This window comes from Leuciscus leuciscus (genome assembly GCF_965113295.1).
Source record: "Leuciscus leuciscus genome assembly, chromosome: 8".
NCBI classification, from domain to species: domain Eukaryota; kingdom Metazoa; phylum Chordata; class Actinopteri; order Cypriniformes; family Leuciscidae; genus Leuciscus; species Leuciscus leuciscus.
Genome location: NC_138732.1, coordinates 5495398 through 5513861, shown reverse-complemented (window position 1 = coordinate 5513861; position 18464 = coordinate 5495398). Strand labels below are relative to the sequence as shown.

Here is an 18464-nt window from a genome sequence, read left to right as displayed (position 1 = left end):
ACGTATGTATAGGCTATATATACGTAAAGTAGAAGTTGCTTTTTATTCCGTTTTTATTTATTTTTAGTTGAAGTCCTGTATATGACACGTTGCCACTGAGATGTCAGTTTACAAATGTTAACATTATTAACCTGTTAAATGCACAGTTGGTTATTTGCCCTTTAAAAAAATCCTTGCGTGATTTTCACTTGTTTTTGTGAAGAAGTGAGAAACTATTCTGCGTTTGCACTTGCTTCCCTGGCCATGGTCCTGAATCGCGGCGGCGCGGTCATTTACTTCATATATTCTTCTGCATATCTTTAAAGCACACACAATATTTTTGAGATTTTCAACATCTTTTTGTGTCCTCCTGTTCAAAAGTTGAACTATACTATTTTATTTCTGATTAGAAATTTCTTGTGTATAATTGCTTTTTAGGAATGTCTCCCTCTCTGACTTGATCAGTGTTCATACTGAAATGGCTTTATGAAAACACGAAATGCATTTTTTTTTTCTTTAGTTAACACAAACACATACAATCTTTGTATTATAGATATTTTTTGCTATGGAAATGTTTGGGTTTTATCCTAAATAACTTTTATACTAAATAACTTTTCTCAAACATGTCTGACACTGAGATAAAGGTTTATTCATTTTACATGTTCTGTAGTTCATCAGACTGGACTCATAGTGCCGCTGTTGGTCAATATGTCAGTTTATAGAGCAGATCTGCTGCAGTTCCACCCCCATCATCTCCATATTATTAGAGAGAGAGACAGAAGCTGAGAGCGCAGTCTGAAGAGGAGAGAGAAGGCACAACGCGGAGATACTGTATTTAAAACAATTTGATTGGATTACAGACTTTTTATTCAGTTGTCTTCACTTCGGATATATACATGATATCCTCCAGCTTTTTGGACTGATTTATTTGCTTTCTGTCTTAATCTTCATCCCGTGGTCTTCTGCAAAATGTCGGACAGAACAATGGCGCGGCAAGTACTGCTGTTTATTTGGTTTCTCTCTCTCAGTTCAGCTCTCGGGCAGGTCAGTTACTCCATTCCTGAAGAAATGGCGAAAGGCTCTTTAGTCGGGAACATAGCGCAGGATTTGGGTTTAGATTTAAAGAGACTGAAATCGGGTAAAGCGCGTATTTATACAGGAGACAGCGCTGAATACATCGAGCTGAATAAAGAAAGAGGAGTCCTCCTTATCAAAGAGAGAATAGACCGAGAGGCGCTATGCGGACAGACAACGCCTTGCGCGCTACATTTACAGATTACCTTGGAAAATCCTATGGAATTTTATAGCGTTACAGTTGAGATTTTAGACGTAAATGATAATGCTCCGGTTTTTGCAGTTAAAGAAATTAAATTTGATATAAGCGAATCATCTCTGACAGGAGCTAAATTTGTTTTAGAAAGAGCAGTGGATGATGACGTTGGGTTTAATGGCGTACAGAGTTATTCTTTGCAACCTGTCGATAATTTTGTCTTAAAAACACAGGATATGCCAGATGGCACCAAAAATGTTGAAATGATTTTACAAAAACCTCTAGATCGAGAAAAAAAGGAGCACATTTCGCTCTTACTTACTGCCGTGGACGGAGGAGACCCACAGATGTCTGGAACAATTCCGATTTTAATCACAGTTGAGGACGCAAATGATAACGCTCCAGTTTGTTTTCTGACTGTTTATAAGACCAGCATTGCAGAAAACTCTCTAAAAGGTACCATTTTAGCTACAGTTAAAGCATCAGATTCTGACCAGGGACAAAATGGTAGAGTAGAATATCATATTTATAAGTCCCCAGGTACCACTAACCTTTTTGAAATAGACAGAAATGAAGGAGTGTTAAGATTATCTGGTGATATTGACTATGAAAGAGTTAAACATTATCAAATTGACGTCCAAGCGCGAGACCCCGGACGCCACTTTGATACTTGCAAAGTAATTGTTGATATAATCGATGTAAATGACAACAAACCAGTAATTAATATCATGTCAAAACCAAGTGCTCTTTCCGAAGACTTAAAATCAGGAACTGTTGTGACTATGTTGAATGTCCAAGACTCCGATTCTGGTGAGAATGGAAAGGTCCAATGCTCCATTAACGATGATATCCCTTTTACGCTAAAATCAACAAATAATAACTTCTTCAGTTTAGTCACAGATGGTGATTTAGACCGAGAGCGAGAGTCTGAGTATAACATCAGTGTGACGTGCGCTGATGAGGGCGTGCCCTCTCTCTCCAGCAGCGTCACTCTCTCCTTACAGATATCAGATGTTAATGATAACGCGCCCGTCTTTGAGAAGAGCTCATATGAGGCTTCTGTTCAAGAAAACAACACACCGGGTCTTTCCATATTCACAGTCAGAGCCAGAGACGCAGATTTTAACCAGAATGCCCGTGTGTCTTACATACTGGAGGACTCGTCGGTTAACGGAGTGCCCGTCTCCTCGTTAGTGTCCGTTAGTGCTGATAGTGGAGTCATACATGCAGTGCGATCTTTCGATTACGAGCAGATCAAAGATTTCCAGTTCCGCGTAAAAGCGCAGGACGGAGGCTCTCCTCCTCTCAGCAGCAACGCGAGCGTCAAAATAATCATTCAAGACCAGAATGACAACGCGCCTCAGGTTCTGTACCCGGTCCAGTCAGGTGTTTCTGTGGTGGCTGAAATAGTGCCTCGTTCGGCAGATGTGGGTTATCTGGTGACTAAAGTGGTGGCTGTTGATGTGGACTCTGGTCAGAACGCCTGGCTCTCATATAAACTGCAGAAAGCGACAGACAGGGCGCTGTTTGAAGTGGGCTTACAGAATGGAGAAATAAGAACTGTGCGCCAAGTGACAGATAAAGATGCTGTCAAACAAAGACTCACTGTTGTAGTGGAGGACAACGGGCAGCCCTCTCGATCAGCTACAGTCAATGTTAACGTGGCGGTGGCGGACAGCTTCCCTGAAGTGCTCTCGGAGTTCACTGACTTTACGCACAAGGAATACAACGACAACCTGACTTTCTATCTAGTCTTGGCCTTGGCTGTGGTTTCATTTCTCTTTATCGTGTCTATCATTGCCATACTGTCAGTCAAATGCTACAGATGGAGACGCGAGCGGATGTTTTATAAATCTGGAGCGAATCTTCCAGTTATTCCGTATTATCCGCCTCTTTACGCAGACGTAGGCGGCACAGGAACTTTACAGCACGTGTACAATTATGAGGTTTGCAGAACCACTGACTCCAGAAAGAGTGATCTGAAATACGTCAGACCTTGCAGTGAGAGCATCATTAGTCTGGACACCAGTGGAACACAGACACTCACGCATGCGCAAAGGGAGAGACTGACCTTTGATGATTGTGATGATCAGGTGAGAATTATTTTTATATCTCATTTATGTGACATTTTAAAACGTTTTTCATGACTGAACATTTTTGCTTGAACTGCTGACACGGTCGCTGACTTTTTTTAAATGAAGTGTCTCTGCAATTTTAAGCAATGCTTAAATAATGTTTGCAGAAAATGGCACGAATCATCGGGTGTTGTATTTTAATCAGTTGAAAATCTTCATCTTTTTTTTATTTTAATTTTTTTATAGTTATGTAGTTTATATTTTCTGTGCAGCCATGGAAGACAATGAGTGCTTAATTTTTCAGCTTATAAATTATTTTCTGTCTTTTTTTCTTTATGTTAAGTGGAACTTGCTTTTTTATTCCTTTTTTATTCGTTTAATTTTACATTTTTTATTCAGTTGTACTGCGGTATATGGCACGCTGCCACTGAAATGTCAGTTAACAATTGTTAATATTATTACTGTGGCATTCACAGTTCGTCGTTTGTCATTTATTTATTTTTTTTCCTTTTTCATTTGTTTTTGTCAAGAGGTGAGAAACTGTATTCAGCGTTTGCATTCGCTTCCTTCCCTGTCCATGGTCCTGAATCGCGGAGTCGCGGTCATTTACATCATGTATTCTTCTGCATCTCTTTACAGCAGACCGTCTTTTTGAGATTTTTAGGATCTTATTGTTCTGTCCTCCTGTCAAAAGTTAAACGATATACTATTTTATCACTGATTAGATATTTATTATGTATATAATAGTATTTAAGGTATTTCTTCATGTCTGTCTGTTCAGTGCTCATATACTGATATGACCTCAGCATAACTTTGAGCAAACTCGAAATGTTTTTTTTTTTCTCCCTTCAATCTTTATTTACACAAACTCATACAATCTTTTTATCTCATTGACATTTATTGATATGGACGTTTTTATACTTTAGAACTTTGTTTAGAAAACTGCTTTTCTCAGATATATCTGACACTGAGATAAAAGTTTATCCATTTAAATGTTTCTGTAGTTCATCAGAATGGACTCATAGTGCCGCTGTTGGTCAATATGTCAGTTTATAGAGCAGATCTGCTGCAGTTCCACCCCCATCATCTCCATATTATTAGAGAGAGAGACAGAAGCTGAGAGCGCAGTCTGAAGAGGAGAGAGAAGGCACAACGCGGAGATACTGTATTTAAAATCCCTTTCCCGGATTTATAGACTTTTCTTGTTCTTTTCACTTTGGACATATTCATGATTTCCTCCAGCATTTTGGACTGATTTATTTGCTTTCTGTCTTAATCTTCATCCCGTGGTCTTCTGCAAAATGTCGGACAGAACAATGGCGCGGCAAGTACTGCTGTTTATTTGGTTTCTCTCTCTCAGTTCAGCTCTCGGGCAGGTCAGTTACTCCATTCCTGAAGAAATGGCGAAAGGCTCTTTAGTCGGGAACATAGCGCAGGATTTGGGTTTAGATTTAAAGAGACTGAAATCGGGTAAAGCGCGTATTTATACAGGAGACAGCGCTGAATACATCGAGCTGAATAAAGAAAGAGGAGTCCTCCTTATCAAAGAGAGAATAGACCGAGAGGCGCTATGCGGACAGACAACGCCTTGCGCGCTGCATTTTCAGATTATTCTAGAAAACCCAATGGAGTTTTACAGTGTTAATGTTGAGGTGCTTGATATTAATGACAATGCACCGTTTTTTGAAAAAACTGAGATGAGTTTTAGAATGAGTGAATCTGCGTCGATTGGCGCAAAATTCACGATAGAACCTGCCAGGGATTTTGACGTTGGAATTAATGGTCTTCAGACCTACTCGTTAAAACCAACAGATAATTTTGCACTGAAATTCAAGATTCAGCCAGGAGGAGACCATCATATCGAAATGACTTTACAAAAGCCTCTAGACCGCGAAAAGCAGGAGCATATGTCTTTAACGTTAACAGCCATTGACGGAGGAGATCCACAAATGTCTGGTAATATACAAATAAATATTATTGTTTTAGATGCGAACGATAACTCTCCTGTTTTCATACAATTAGTTTATAAAGCCACTGTAACTGAAAATTCACCAAAAGGAACCATTGTAGCGACAGTTAGTGCATCAGACCAAGACCAAGGAGTAAACAGTGAAATAATCTATACAATAACAAACACTAATGATGTCCGTAGTAAATTTAAAATAAACGAGACTGATGGTAAAGTAAGATTGATAGGTCTAGTTGATTATGAAACAACTCGACGCTATGAGATACGTGTTCAAGCGAGTGATCACGGAGGTTTGACTGATTCATGTAAAATCGTAGTTGATGTCATTGATATCAATGATAATAAGCCAGTGATCAATATAATGTCCAAAACAAACGTGATTGCTGAAAATTCCGCCCCTGAGACCGTGGTTACAATGATAAATGTTCAGGATCTTGATTCGGAAGGAAACGGGAAAGTTCAGTGTTCTATTAGTGAAAACATCCCATTTTCTCTGAAATCCACTAATAATAATTTCTTCAGTCTAGTGACAGACAGTGATTTAGATCGAGAGCGAGAGTCTGAGTATAACATCAGTGTGACGTGCGCTGATGAGGGCGTGCCCTCTCTCTCCAGCTGCGTCACTCTCTCCTTACAGATATCAGATGTCAATGATAACGCGCCCGTCTTTGAGAAGAGCTCCTATGAGGCTTCTGTTCAAGAAAACAACACACCGGGTCTTTCCATATTCACAGTCAGAGCCAGAGACGCAGATTTTAACCAGAACGCCCGTGTGTCATACATACTGGAGGACTCGTCGGTTAACGGAGTGCCCGTCTCCTCGTTAGTGTCCGTTAGTGCTGATAGTGGAGTCATACATGCAGTGCGATCTTTCGATTACGAGCAGATCAAAGATTTCCAGTTCCGCGTAAAAGCGCAGGACGGAGGCTCTCCTCCTCTCAGCAGCAACGCGAGCGTGAAAATAATCATTCAGGACCAGAATGACAACGCGCCTCAGGTTCTGTACCCGGTCCAGTCAGGTGTTTCTGTGGTGGCTGAAATAGTGCCTCGTTCGGCAGATGTGGGTTATCTGGTGACTAAAGTGGTGGCTGTTGATGTGGACTCTGGTCAGAACGCCTGGCTCTCATATAAACTGCAGAAAGCCACAGACAGGGCGCTGTTTGAAGTGGGCTTACAGAATGGAGAAATAAGAACTGTACGCCAAGTGACAGATAAAGATGCTGTCAAACAAAGACTCACTGTTGTAGTGGAGGACAACGGGCAGCCCTCTCGATCAGCTACAGTCAATGTTAACGTGGCGGTGGCGGACAGCTTCCCTGAAGTGCTCTCGGAGTTCACTGACTTTACGCACGACAAGGAATACAACGACAACCTGACTTTCTATCTAGTCTTGGCCTTGGCTGTGGTTTCATTTCTTTTTATCGTGTCTATCATTGCCATTCTGTCAGTCAAATGCTACAGATGGAGACGCGAGCGGATGTTTTATAAATCTGGAGCGAATCTTCCAGTTATTCCGTATTATCCGCCTCTTTACGCAGACGTAGGCGGCACAGGAACTTTACAGCACGTGTACAATTATGAGGTTTGCAGAACCACTGACTCCAGAAAGAGTGATCTGAAATACGTCAGACCTTGCAGTGAGAGCATCATTAGTCTGGACACCAGTGGAACACAGACTCTCACGCATGCGCAAAGAGAGAGACTGAACTTTGATGATTGTGGTGACCAGGTGAGAATTATTTTTATAACTCATTTATGTGACATTTTAAAACGTTTCTCATGACTGAACATTTTTGCTTGAACTGCTGACACGGTCGCTGACTTTTTTTAAATGAAGTGTCTCTGCAATTTTAAGCAATGCTTAAATAATATTTGCAGAAAATGGCACGAATCATCGGGTGTTGTATTTTAATCAGTTGAAAATATTTTTTTTATTATAGTTATGTAGTTCATATTTTCTGTACAGCCATGGAAGACAATGAGTGCTTAATTTTTCAGCTTATACATTTTTTCTGTCTTTTTTTCTTTATGTTAAGTGGAACTTGCTTTTTCCTTCCTTTTTTATTCGTTTAATTTTACATTTTATTTTCAGTTGTACTGCGGTATATGGCACGCTGCCACTGAAATGTCAGTTACCAATGGTTAACATTATTATACTGTGGCATTCACAGTTCGTCGTTTGTCATATTTTACATTTTCCTTTTTCATTTGTTTTGTCAAGAGGTGAGAAACTGTATTCAGCGTTTGCATTCGCTTCCTTCCCTGTCCATGGTCCTGAATCGCGGAGTCGCGGTCATTTACATCATGTATTCTTCTGCATCTCTTTACAGCAGACCGTCTTTTTGAGATTTTTAGGATCTTATTGTTCTGTCCTCCTGTCAAAAGTTAAACGGTATACTATTTTATCACTGATTAGATATTTATTATGTGTATAATTGTATTTAAGGTATTTCTCCATGTCTGTCTGTTCAGTGCTCATATACTGATATGACCTCAGCATAACTTTGAGCAAACTCGAAATGTATTTATTAATTTTTTCTCCCTTCAATCTTTATTTACACAAACTCATACAATATTTTTATCTCATCGACATTTATTGATATGGACGTTTTTATACTTTAGAACTTTGTTTAGTAAACTGCTTTTCTCAGATATATCTGACACTAAGATAAAAGTTTAATCATTTTAATTTTTCTGTAGTTCATCAGACTGGACTCATAGTGCCGCTGTTGGTCAATATGTCAGTTTATAGAGCAGATCTGCTGCAGTTCCACCCCCATCATCTCCATATTATTAGAGAGAGAGACAGAAGCTGAGAGCGCAGTCTGAAGAGGAGAGAGCAGGCGAATCACGGAGATACTGTATTTAAAATCCCTTTCCTGGATTTATAGACTTTTCTTGTTCTTTTCACTTTGGACATATACATGATTTCCTCTAGTATTTTGGACTGATTTATTTGCTTTTTGTCTTCATCTTCATCCCGTGGTCTTCTGTAAAATGTCGGACAGAACAATGGCGCGGCAAGTACTGCTGTTTATTTGGTTTCTCTCTCTCAGTTCAGCTCTCGGGCAGGTCAGTTACTCCATTCCTGAAGAAATGGCGAAAGGCTCTTTAGTCGGGAACATAGCGCAGGATTTGGGTTTAGATTTAAAGAGACTGAAATCGGGTAAAGCGCGTATTTATACAGGAGACAGCGCTGAATACATCGAGCTGAATAAAGAAAGAGGAGTCCTCCTTATCAAAGAGAGAATAGACCGAGAGGCGCTATGCGGACAGACAACGCCTTGCGCGCTGCATTTTCAGATTACCTTGGAAAATCCTATGGAGTTTTATAGCGTTACAGTTGAGATTTTAGACGTAAATGATAACGCTCCCGTTTTTGCAGTTAAAGAGATTAAATTTGACATTAGCGAATCATCTCCGACAGGAGCTAAATTTGTTTTAGAGACAGCAGTGGATGATGACGTTGGGTTTAATGGCGTGCAGAGTTATTTCTTACATCCCGCTGAACATTTTATCTTAAAGATTCAAGATATGCCAGATGGCTCAAAAAATGTTGAAATGATACTACAAAAACCTCTAGATCGAGAAAAACAGGAGCATATTTCGCTCTTACTTACTGCCGTGGACGGAGGAGACCCACAGATGTCTGGAACAATTCCTATTATAATCACAGTTGAGGACGCAAATGATAACGCTCCAGTTTGTTTTCTGTCTGTTTATAAGACCAGCATTGCAGAAAACTCTCCAAAAGGTACCATTTTAGCTACAGTTAAAGCATCGGATGCTGACCAGGGACAAAATGGTAAAATAGAGTATCATATTGCGAAATCTTCTGGTGGTACCACTAACCACTTTGAAATTGACAGAAATGAAGGAGTGTTAAGGTTATCTGGCGACACTGATTATGAAAGAGTTAAACATTATCAAATTGACGTCCAAGCGCGAGACCCCGGACGCCACTCTGATACTTGCAAAGTAATTGTTGATATAATCGATGTAAATGACAACAAACCAGTAATTAATATCATGTCAAAGGCAAGTACTCTTTCCGAGAATTCAAAATCAGGAACTGTTGTGACTATGCTGAATGTCCAGGACTCCGATTCTGGTGAGAATGGAAAGGTCCAATGCTCCATTAACGATAATATCCCTTTTACGCTAAAATCAACAAATAATAACTTCTTCAGTTTAGTCACAGATGGTGATTTAGACCGAGAGCGAGAGTCTGAGTATAACATCAGTGTGACGTGCGCTGATGAGGGCGTGCCCTCTCTCTCCAGCAGCGTCACTCTCTCCTTACAGATATCAGATGTCAATGATAACGCGCCCGTCTTTGAGAAGAGCTCATATGAGGCTTCTGTTCAAGAAAACAACACACCGGGTCTTTCCATATTCACAGTCAGAGCCAGAGACGCAGATTTTAACCAGAACGCCCGTGTGTCTTACATACTGGAGGACTCCTCGGTTAACGGAGTGCCCGTCTCCTCGTTAGTGTCCGTTAGTGCTGATAGTGGAGTCATACATGCAGTGCGATCTTTCGATTACGAGCAGATAAAAGATTTCCAGTTCCGCGTAAAAGCGCAGGACGGAGGCTCTCCTCCTCTCAGCAGCAACGCGAGCGTCAAAATAATCATTCAGGACCAGAATGACAACGCGCCTCAGGTTCTGTACCCGGTCCAGTCAGGTGTTTCTGTGGTGGCTGAAATAGTGCCTCGTTCGGCTGATGTGGGTTATCTGGTGACTAAAGTGGTGGCTGTTGATGTGGACTCTGGTCAGAACGCCTGGCTCTCATATAAACTGCAGAAAGCCACAGACAGGGCGCTGTTTGAAGTGGGCTTACAGAATGGAGAAATAAGAACTGTACGCCAAGTGACAGATAAAGATGCTGTCAAACAAAGACTCACTGTTGTAGTGGAGGACAACGGGCAGCCCTCTCGATCAGCTACAGTCAATGTTAACGTGGCGGTGGCGGACAGCTTCCCTGAAGTGCTCTCGGAGTTCACTGACTTTACGCACGACAAGGAATACAACGACAACCTGACTTTCTATCTAGTCTTGGCCTTGGCTGTGGTTTCATTTCTCTTTATCGTGTCTATCATTGCCATTCTGTCAGTCAAATGCTACAGATGGAGACGCGAGCGGATGTTTTATAAATCTGGAGCGAATCTTCCAGTTATTCCGTATTATCCGCCTCTTTACGCAGACGTAGGCGGCACAGGAACTTTACAGCACGTGTACAATTATGAGGTTTGCAGAACCACTGACTCCAGAAAGAGTGATCTGAAATACGTCAGACCTTGCAGTGAGAGCATCATTAGTCTGGACACCAGTGGAACACAGACACTCACGCATGCGCAAAGGGAGAAACTGACCTTTGATGATTGTGATGATCAGGTGAGATTTATTTTTATGATTAATTTGTGATATTTTAAAACAAGATTCTCAAGATTAAACATTTTTGCTTGAACTGTTGACATGGTTGCTGACTGGTTTTCTGAAATGAAGTGTCTCTGTAATTTTAATTTAATTTAATTTTAGTAAGAAATGACTCGATTCATCTGCTATTTATTTTCATCCGCTTTTATTATAGTCTGATCGACTTTTTAGTTTAGCTTTTAGTGCAGGGGTGTAATTAAAATATTTATTATCGTCTGATGTTTTTCGACGTGTTGCACGTATGTAGTTCATTAGCCTTTACAGCCATGAAATAAAAAGATGACTGCTTATTTTTCAACTTCCGAATGATTTTCATTTCTTTTCTTTCTTTCTTTGATGCGTTAAGTGGAGGGTTGCTTTTTATTCCGTTTTTATTTATCTTCAGCTGTCATGCAGTATTTTGCATGTTGCCACTGAAATGTCAGTTTACAAATGTCAACATTATTAACCTGTTGCATCTACAGTTCGTTATTTGCATTTTAAAAAATCCTTGCCTGATTTTCACTTGTTTTTGTGAAGAAGTGAGAAACTCTATTCTGCGTTTGCACTTGCTTCCCTGGCCATGGTCCTGAATCGCGGCGGCGCGGTCATTTACTTCATATATTCTTCTGCATCTCTTTACAGCACACAATCTTTTTGAGATTTTCAACATCTTTTTTGGTCTGTCCTCCTGTTCAAAAGTTTATCTATACACTTATTTCATTTCTGATTAGATATTTTTTATGTGTATAATTTGTTTGAGGTATTTCTCCCTCTCTGGCTTGATCAGTGTTCATACTGATATGGCCTCGTGAAAACACGAAATTTATTTATTTTTTTCCTTCCATCTCTATTAACACAAACTCATAAAATCCTTGTATTATAGATATTTGTTGTTATTGACATTTCTTTGTTTTATACTTAAGAACTTTTATACTTAAGAACTTTTCTCAAACATGTCTGTCACTGAGATAAAGGTTTAGTAATTTTACATGTTCTGTAGTTCATCAGACTGGACTCATAGTGCCGCTGTTGGTCAATATGTCAGTTTATAGAACAGATCTGCTGCAGTTCCACCCCCATCATCTCCATATTATTAGAGAGAGAGAGAGAGACAGAAGCTGAGAGCGCAGTCTGAAGAGGAGAGAGCAGGCGAATCACGGAGATACTGTATTTAATATCCTTCTCTTGGATTTACAGACTTTTCTTGTTCTTTTCAATTTGGACATATACATGTGTTCCTCCAGTTGTTTGGACTGATTTGGTTGTTTTCTGCTTTCATCTTCAATCTGTGATCTTCTGCAAAATGTCGGACAGAACAATGGCGCGGCAAGTACTGCTGTTTATTTGGTTTCTCTCTCTCAGTTCAGCTCTCGGGCAGGTCAGTTACTCCATTCCTGAAGAAATGGCGAAAGGCTCTTTAGTCGGGAACATAGCGCAGGATTTGGGTTTAGATATAAAGAGACTGAAATCGGGTAAAGCGCGTATTTATACAGGAGACAGCGCTGAATACATCGAGCTGAATAAAGAAAGAGGAGTCCTCCTTATCAAAGAGAGAATAGACCGAGAGGCGCTATGCGGACAGACAACGCCTTGCGCGCTACATTTTCAGATTATTTTGGAAAATCCAATAGAATTTTACCATGTCACTGTCGAGGTAACCGATATAAATGACAATGCTCCTTATTTCAACAAGCCAGATACCTATTTTGAAATAAGTGAATCTGCTGTAAATGGGGCTAAATTTGATATAGAGCAAGCCGTCGATCAAGATGTCGGGACCAATGCCATTCAAAGCTACATGCTTTCATTGAGCGATCATTTTTCATTAAAGCTGCACAGTCAGGCTGATGGTAGAAAAATAGTTGAGATGGTCTTACAAAAACCTCTAGATCGAGAGAAACAGGAAGATATTGCTTTAGTTTTGACAGCGGTAGATGGAGGCGATCCACATCTGTCTGGAACAACACAGATTCGTATAAAAGTACTTGATGTTAATGACAATGCGCCTGTTTTCACCCATTCTGTATACAAAGCCACTGTCGTAGAGAATTCGCCGAAAGGGACAGTTGTCATTAGAGTTGAAGCCTCTGATGCGGATCAGAGCACAAACGGTGAAATTATTTATTCAGTTACCAATACTCACGACGGTGTGCCTGGAATGTTTGAAATAAACAGACACACTGGTGAATTGAGAATAATTGGTGATATCGATTATGAAAAAGCCAGACATTTTCAGATAAATGTTAGAGCGAGTGATCGTGGTGGTCTAACAGATTCAAGTAAAGTAATTATCGATGTTTTAGATATCAATGATAACAAGCCGGTCATCAATATAATGTCAAAGTCAGCTATGTTATCAGAGGATTCTAAGCCTGACACTGTTGTTACTGTTATCAACACACAAGACGTCGATTCTAATGAAAATGGCAAAGTGCAATGCTTTATTAATGAGAATTATCCATTTGCTTTAAGGACGACCACTACTAATTTCTTTAGTTTAGTCACAGATGGTGATTTAGACCGAGAGCGAGAGACTGAGTATAACATCAGTGTGACGTGCGCTGATGAGGGCGTGCCCTCTCTCTCCAGCAGCGTCACTCTCTCCTTACAGATATCAGATGTCAATGATAACGCGCCCGTCTTTGAGAAGAGCTCCTATGAGGCCTCTGTTCAAGAAAACAACACACCGGGTCTTTCCATATTCACAGTCAGAGCCAGAGACGCAGATTTTAACCAGAACGCCCGTGTGTCTTACATACTGGAGGACTCGTCGGTTAACGGAGTGCCCGTCTCCTCGTTAGTGTCCGTTAGTGCTGATAGTGGAGTCATACATGCAGTGCGATCTTTCGATTACGAGCAGATCAAAGATTTCCAGTTCCGCGTAAAAGCGCAGGACGGAGGCTCTCCTCCTCTCAGCAGCAACGCGAGCGTCAAAATAATCATTCAGGACCAGAATGACAACGCGCCTCAGGTTCTGTACCCGGTCCAGTCAGGTGTTTCTGTGGTGGCTGAAATAGTGCCTCGTTCGGCAGATGTGGGTTATCTGGTGACTAAAGTGGTGGCTGTTGATGTGGACTCTGGTCAGAACGCCTGGCTCTCATATAAACTGCAGAAAGCCACAGACAGGGCGCTGTTTGAAGTGGGCTTACAGAATGGAGAAATAAGAACTGTACGCCAAGTGACAGATAAAGATGCTGTCAAACAAAGACTCACTGTTGTAGTGGAGGACAACGGGCAGCCCTCTCGATCAGCTACAGTCAATGTTAACGTGGCGGTGGCGGACAGCTTCCCTGAAGTGCTCTCGGAGTTCACTGACTTTACGCACGACAAGGAATACAACGACAACCTGACTTTCTATCTAGTCTTGGCCTTGGCTGTGGTTTCGTTTCTCTTTATCGTGTCTATCATTGCCATACTGTCAGTCAAATGCTACAGATGGAGACGCGAGCGGATGTTTTATAAATCTGGAGCGAATCTTCCAGTTATTCCGTATTATCCGCCTCTTTACGCAGACGTAGGCGGCACAGGAACTTTACAGCACGTGTACAATTATGAGGTTTGCAGAACCACTGACTCCAGAAAGAGTGATCTGAAATACGTCAGACCTTGCAGTGAGAGCATCATTAGTCTGGACACCAGTGGAACACAGACACTCACGCATGCGCAAAGAGAGAGACTGAACTTTGACGATTGTGATGGTCAGGTGAGAGTCTTTATTTACAGTTAATTTTGTAGAAGTTAACAACTGTTCCTTCCATTTTTGACATCGAACAAAGCCGATATAATATATATATATATATATATATATATATATATATGTATGTATGTGTGTGTGTGTGTGTGTGTGTGTGTGTGTGTGTGTGTGTGTGTGTGTGTGTGTGTGTGTGTGTGTGTGTGTGTGTATGTGTGTGTATGTTCTGATCTACCTGTTCTATTTTGAACAGATTGAAGGGCACATTAATTGTTTATTTAGAAATTAATTTCAGTTCATACATACCGAACATATTTTTAGTTTTACATGCAATTACAAGCAAGTTGTCGCTGTCACAATTAGGCGGTTGTTGGCATGGTGGCGTCTGTGCCGTTTCGGACAGAATAACGATTGAATTGAAGTATTTCCATGCTATTAATTGTTTCAGTTTCAAATTGACTGAGATCAGGTAAGCCTACTTTAGCCTCCTTTATTTACGCATGTCGAAAGCAATTATGTTTCAATCACCTTCTTTAATCTTTTTACAACTTATGATATATCAAGTGTTCAGAGTGATTTTAGATTTGTTTGTTTTTATTATTCTTGTTATTGTTGTTGCTATATTGTAGTGTGTGATATGTAGAATGGTTAAGGGATTGTAAAACAAGCTTTTCATCGGTTCTTAATCTATAGAATCTCGTTATAGCGCTTCTTTAAGATCGTCAAAAGCACCTTAAACGAACTCTCTGTTATGTTAAGTGGTGTTATCAGCTAGAAACACATTTTACAGTTTTGAGAGCCACAGTTGTTTTTATATGTTTGTCTTTTTACTAGACATGCTTGAGGATTTTTAATCTGTGCTTGTGAAGACATCAGCTAAAGGGCAACTTCAGTCATCGTAACTGGCCGTGGTGCTGAAATGCGCTCTTGCGTTCTTCTGCCTGTACTAACTTTTCCACCTTACCTCCGTACCTTATCATTTCTTGTAGAACTTTTAAATCCTTCCAGTCCCTCATCCTATTGAGAAATAAAAAGGATAATGTTCATATTAGCATATTTCACGTTGATTCATTTTACATTTCAAGCATGCACATTAATGAAAATGCAATATCAAGCTCTGTTCATTTTTTGCTGCTTTAAAAAAAAAAAAAAAACTCGAAATCATGCAGTCATTTCTCATTGCTAGATAAATGTATTTTGACTGACATCCGAAACGGCTGTTTTATTTTATTATTGTTTTATATATATGGATATATATATTTATATAATATAATGAGAATGCTTCTAAAACACGTCTCAAATGCCCTACTGTTAAAAAAAATTGCATTAATTTAGTTTTTTTTTTTTCTGTAGTACATCAGACTGGACTCATAGTGCCGCTGTTGGTCAATATGTCAGTTTATAGAACAGATCTGCTGCAGTTCCACCCCCATCATCTCCATATTATTAGAGAGAGAGAAAGAGAGACAGAAGCTGAGAGCGCAGTCTGAAGAGGAGAGAGAAGGCGAATCACGGAGATACTGTATTTAATATCCTTCTCTTGGACTTACAGACCGTTCTTGTTCTTTTCACTTTGGATATATGATTTCATCCAGTTGTTTGGACCGATTTCTTTGCTTTTATCCTAAATCTTCATTCTGTGATCTTCTGCAAAATGTCGGACAGAACAATGGCGCGGCAAGTACTGCTGTTTATTTGGTTTCTCTCTCTCAGTTCAGCTCTCGGGCAGGTCAGTTACTCCATTCCTGAAGAAATGGCGAAAGGCTCTTTAGTCGGGAACATAGCGCAGGATTTGGGTTTAGATTTAAAGAGACTGAAATCGGGTAAAGCGCGTATTTATACAGGAGACAGTGCTGAATACATCGAGCTGAATAAAGAAAGAGGAGTCCTCCTTATCAAAGAGAGAATAGACCGAGAGGCGCTATGCGGACAGACAACGCCTTGCGCGCTGCATTTACAGATTATTCTGGAAAATCCGATGCAACTATACAGAGTAACAGTTGAGATACAAGACATTAATGATAACGCCCCTATGTTTAGCCTTAATGAGATGAAATTTGAAATTAGCGAACTGGCCCAGAGTGGAGCTAAATTTGATTTGGAGACTGCAGTTGACACCGATGTGGGTGTGAATGGTCTTCAAAGATACACACTGAAGCCAAGTGACAATTTTATTGTGAAAACTCAAAGTTTACCAGATGGTAGTAAAACGGTCGAAATGGTATTACAGAAACCACTAGATCGTGAAAACCAAGACCGTATATCTTTATTGTTAACAGCAGTCGATGGCGGCGAGGTGCAAATGTCAGGCACAATGCTAATACACATCACAGTTTTAGATGCGAATGATAATGCGCCTGTTTGCAGTCAGTCAGTTTACAAAGCCAGTATAGCCGAGAATTCAGCAAAGGGCACCGTACTGACCACAGTCAGCGCGTCCGACGCAGACCAGGGTTCTAATGGCGTCGTCACATATTCGTTATCCTCTGCTGCGTCCGCAAATCTATTTGACATAGGCCAGTATGACGGCATTCTCAAGTTAATTGGTAATGTTGACTATGAAAAAAACAAACACTATCAGATAGCAGTGCAAGCCAGTGATCAAGGAGGACATACCGATTCTTGTAAAGTAATTATTGACGTCACAGATACGAACGACAACAAGCCAGTAATCAGTATCATATCCAAATCAAATGACATTTCTGAAAATGCCCCTCCAGGGACAGTTCTAGCCATGATGAATATTCAAGACGCTGATACAAATGAAAATGGTATCGTAAAATGTGAATTAAATGAAAACATTCCTTTTATCATCCATTCTTCATCAGATGGATTTTACAGCCTCGTTACTGAAGGCGATTTAGATCGAGAGCGAGAGTCTGAGTATAACATCAGTGTGACGTGCACTGATGAGGGCGTGCCCTCTCTCTCCAGCAGCGTCACTCTATCATTAAAGATATCAGATGTCAATGATAATGCGCCCGTCTTTGAGAAGAGCTCATTTGAGGCTTCTGTTCAAGAAAACAACACACCGGGTCTTTCCATATTCACAGTCAGAGCTAGAGACGCAGATTTTAACCAGAATGCCCGTGTGTCTTATATACTGGAGGACTCGTCGGTTAACGGAGTGCCCGTCTCCTCGTTAGTGTCCGTTAGTGCTGATAGTGGAGTCATACATGCAGTGCGATCTTTCGATTACGAGCAGATCAAAGATTTCCAGTTCCGCGTAAAAGCGCAGGACGGAGGCTCTCCTCCTCTCAGCAGCAACGCGAGCGTCAAAATAATCATTCAGGACCAGAATGACAACGCGCCTCAGGTTCTGTACCCGGTCCAGTCAGGTGTTTCTGTGGTGGCTGAAATAGTGCCTCGTTCGGCTGATGTGGGTTATCTGGTGACTAAAGTGGTGGCTGTTGATGTGGACTCTGGTCAGAACGCCTGGCTCTCATATAAACTGCAGAAAGCCACAGACAGGGCGCTGTTTGAAGTGGGCTTACAGAATGGAGAAATAAGAACTGTGCGCCAAGTGACAGATAAAGATGCTGTCAAACAAAGACTCACTGTTGTAGTGGAGGACAACGGGCAGCCCTCTCGATCAGCTACAGTCAATGTTAACGTGGCGGTGGCGGACAGCTTCCCTGAAGTGCTCTCGGAGTTCACTGACTTTACGCACGACAAGGAATACAACGACAACCTGACTTTCTATCTGGTCTTGGCCTTGGCTGTGGTTTCATTTCTCTTTATCGTGTCTATCATTGCCATACTGTCAGTCAAATGCTACAGATGGAGACGCGAGCGGATGTTTTACAAATCTGGAGCGAATCTTCCAGTTATTCCGTATTATCCGCCTCTTTACGCAGACGTAGGCGGCACAGGAACTTTACAGCACGTGTACAATTATGAGGTTTGCAGAACCACTGACTCCAGAAAGAGTGATCTGAAATACGTCAGACCTTGCAGTGAGAGCATCATTAGTCTGGACACCAGTGGAACACAGACACTCACGCATGCGCAAAGGGAGAGACTAAACATTGAGGATTCTGAAAAGGTGAGGTTTACTTT

General features: G+C 40.8%; 2 protein-coding genes and 3 pseudogenes across 14 annotated transcripts in view; all 5 read left to right on the top strand.

The window, feature by feature from the left end:
* Nucleotides 1-18464, top strand: part of LOC309503986 (protocadherin gamma-A11-like) — a gene marked incomplete at its 5' end in the record, with an annotated part of 186772 nt that overhangs the window by 113870 nt on the left and 54438 nt on the right. The window contains one exon of one of the 10 annotated variants that reach the window (XM_082176891.1): nt 14653-18450. The exons of the other annotated variants lie outside the window; for them this stretch is intronic. Coding sequence (XP_082033017.1) covers nt 16060-18450 — 2391 coding nt within the window. Of the gene's footprint in view, nt 1-14652; nt 18451-18464 lie in introns of those variants that run through there. 10 annotated transcript variants of the gene reach the window in all.
* LOC309504032 (protocadherin gamma-A11-like) lies at nt 46-3336 on the top strand (annotated as a pseudogene). Its single transcript has one exon. The product of its transcript is annotated as a protocadherin gamma-A11-like (transcript).
* LOC309504031 (protocadherin beta-16-like) lies at nt 4265-7009 on the top strand (annotated as a pseudogene). Its single transcript has one exon. The product of its transcript is annotated as a protocadherin beta-16-like (transcript).
* Nucleotides 7029-10680, top strand: LOC309504030 (protocadherin gamma-A5-like; annotated as a pseudogene). The gene has a single exon. The product of its transcript is annotated as a protocadherin gamma-A5-like (transcript).
* The window catches only part of LOC309504009 (protocadherin beta-16-like), a 38292-nt gene continuing 30527 nt past the window's right edge, over nt 10700-18464 (top strand). The window contains exon 1 of the mRNA XM_082176962.1: nt 10700-14417. Within this exon, the coding sequence (XP_082033088.1) occupies nt 12018-14417 (2400 nt within the window). The 5' untranslated portion in view covers nt 10700-12017. The remainder of the gene's footprint in view (nt 14418-18464) is intronic.